At 51.9% G+C, this 678-nt stretch overlaps 1 protein-coding gene across 1 annotated transcript; it reads left to right on the top strand.

The window, feature by feature from the left end:
* Positions 1 to 65: 65 nt before the first annotated feature.
* Positions 66 to 677, top strand: TM35_000661050 (receptor-type adenylate cyclase; the record flags this gene model as incomplete). Its single annotated transcript, XM_029031108.1, has 1 exon — positions 66 to 677. A coding segment is annotated over one exon (612 nt), but the record flags the coding sequence as incomplete, so codon positions are not given.
* Position 678: the final 1 nt, after the last annotated feature.

Below are 678 nucleotides of genomic sequence, written 5' to 3'. Positions count from 1 at the left end.
ACGACTACTACGGCAGCACGTCGAACACGGCTGCGCGCGTTGAGAGCGTTGCGAACGGCGGGCAGGTGCTGCTGACGCGGGCGGCGTACATGGCGCTGAGCACGGCTGAGCGTGAGCAGCTGGACGTGACTGCGCTGGGTGCCGTGGCGCTGCGTGGCGTGCCGAAGCCTGTGGAGATGTACCAGCTGGACGTAGTGCCCGGCCGCACCTTCGCTGCCCTCCGGCTTGATAGGGAGTTTGTAGGCCTGGACGAGAATGAGAGTGAAAATCTCTCGGGCTCATCAGCTTTAGAGAGTGAAATACTGAGTTGTAAACAGAATCCTCTTGTACCTCTGCTAACGGATTTGTTTGCACCTTTACCATTGCAGCAACGCCTTAAATTGCTTCAAATGATTGGTGAGCGTTGGAATATTGTTGCTCCTTCGATGAAGTCCAATTCCCCTATTGATGTATGTCTGTATATAATATGTCGTCTCTCGGAGAAGCTTGGTCGTGCATGTAGGTGGAAGGCAGAGCTGCTGCGGAGTGGAGTGGATCTTGATGTTGTTTCTCTTTTAGGTGGCATTGCTAACGATATGGGTAACTTACAGGGTGATAATTCTTCGGCATTTGCTTCTTCTGTTACTTCTTCTTTTCAAGGTCCTTTTTGTGAGAGGTCTTTGGCTGATAGAAGTGTCG

This window comes from Trypanosoma theileri (assembly GCF_002087225.1).
Source record: "Trypanosoma theileri isolate Edinburgh chromosome Unknown TM35_Tth_66_V1, whole genome shotgun sequence".
In the NCBI taxonomy this organism is placed as follows: Eukaryota; Euglenozoa; class Kinetoplastea; order Trypanosomatida; family Trypanosomatidae; genus Trypanosoma; species Trypanosoma theileri.
The sequence above is the reverse complement of the archived record's forward strand: the minus strand, read 5'-3'. Positions and strand labels throughout refer to the sequence as shown.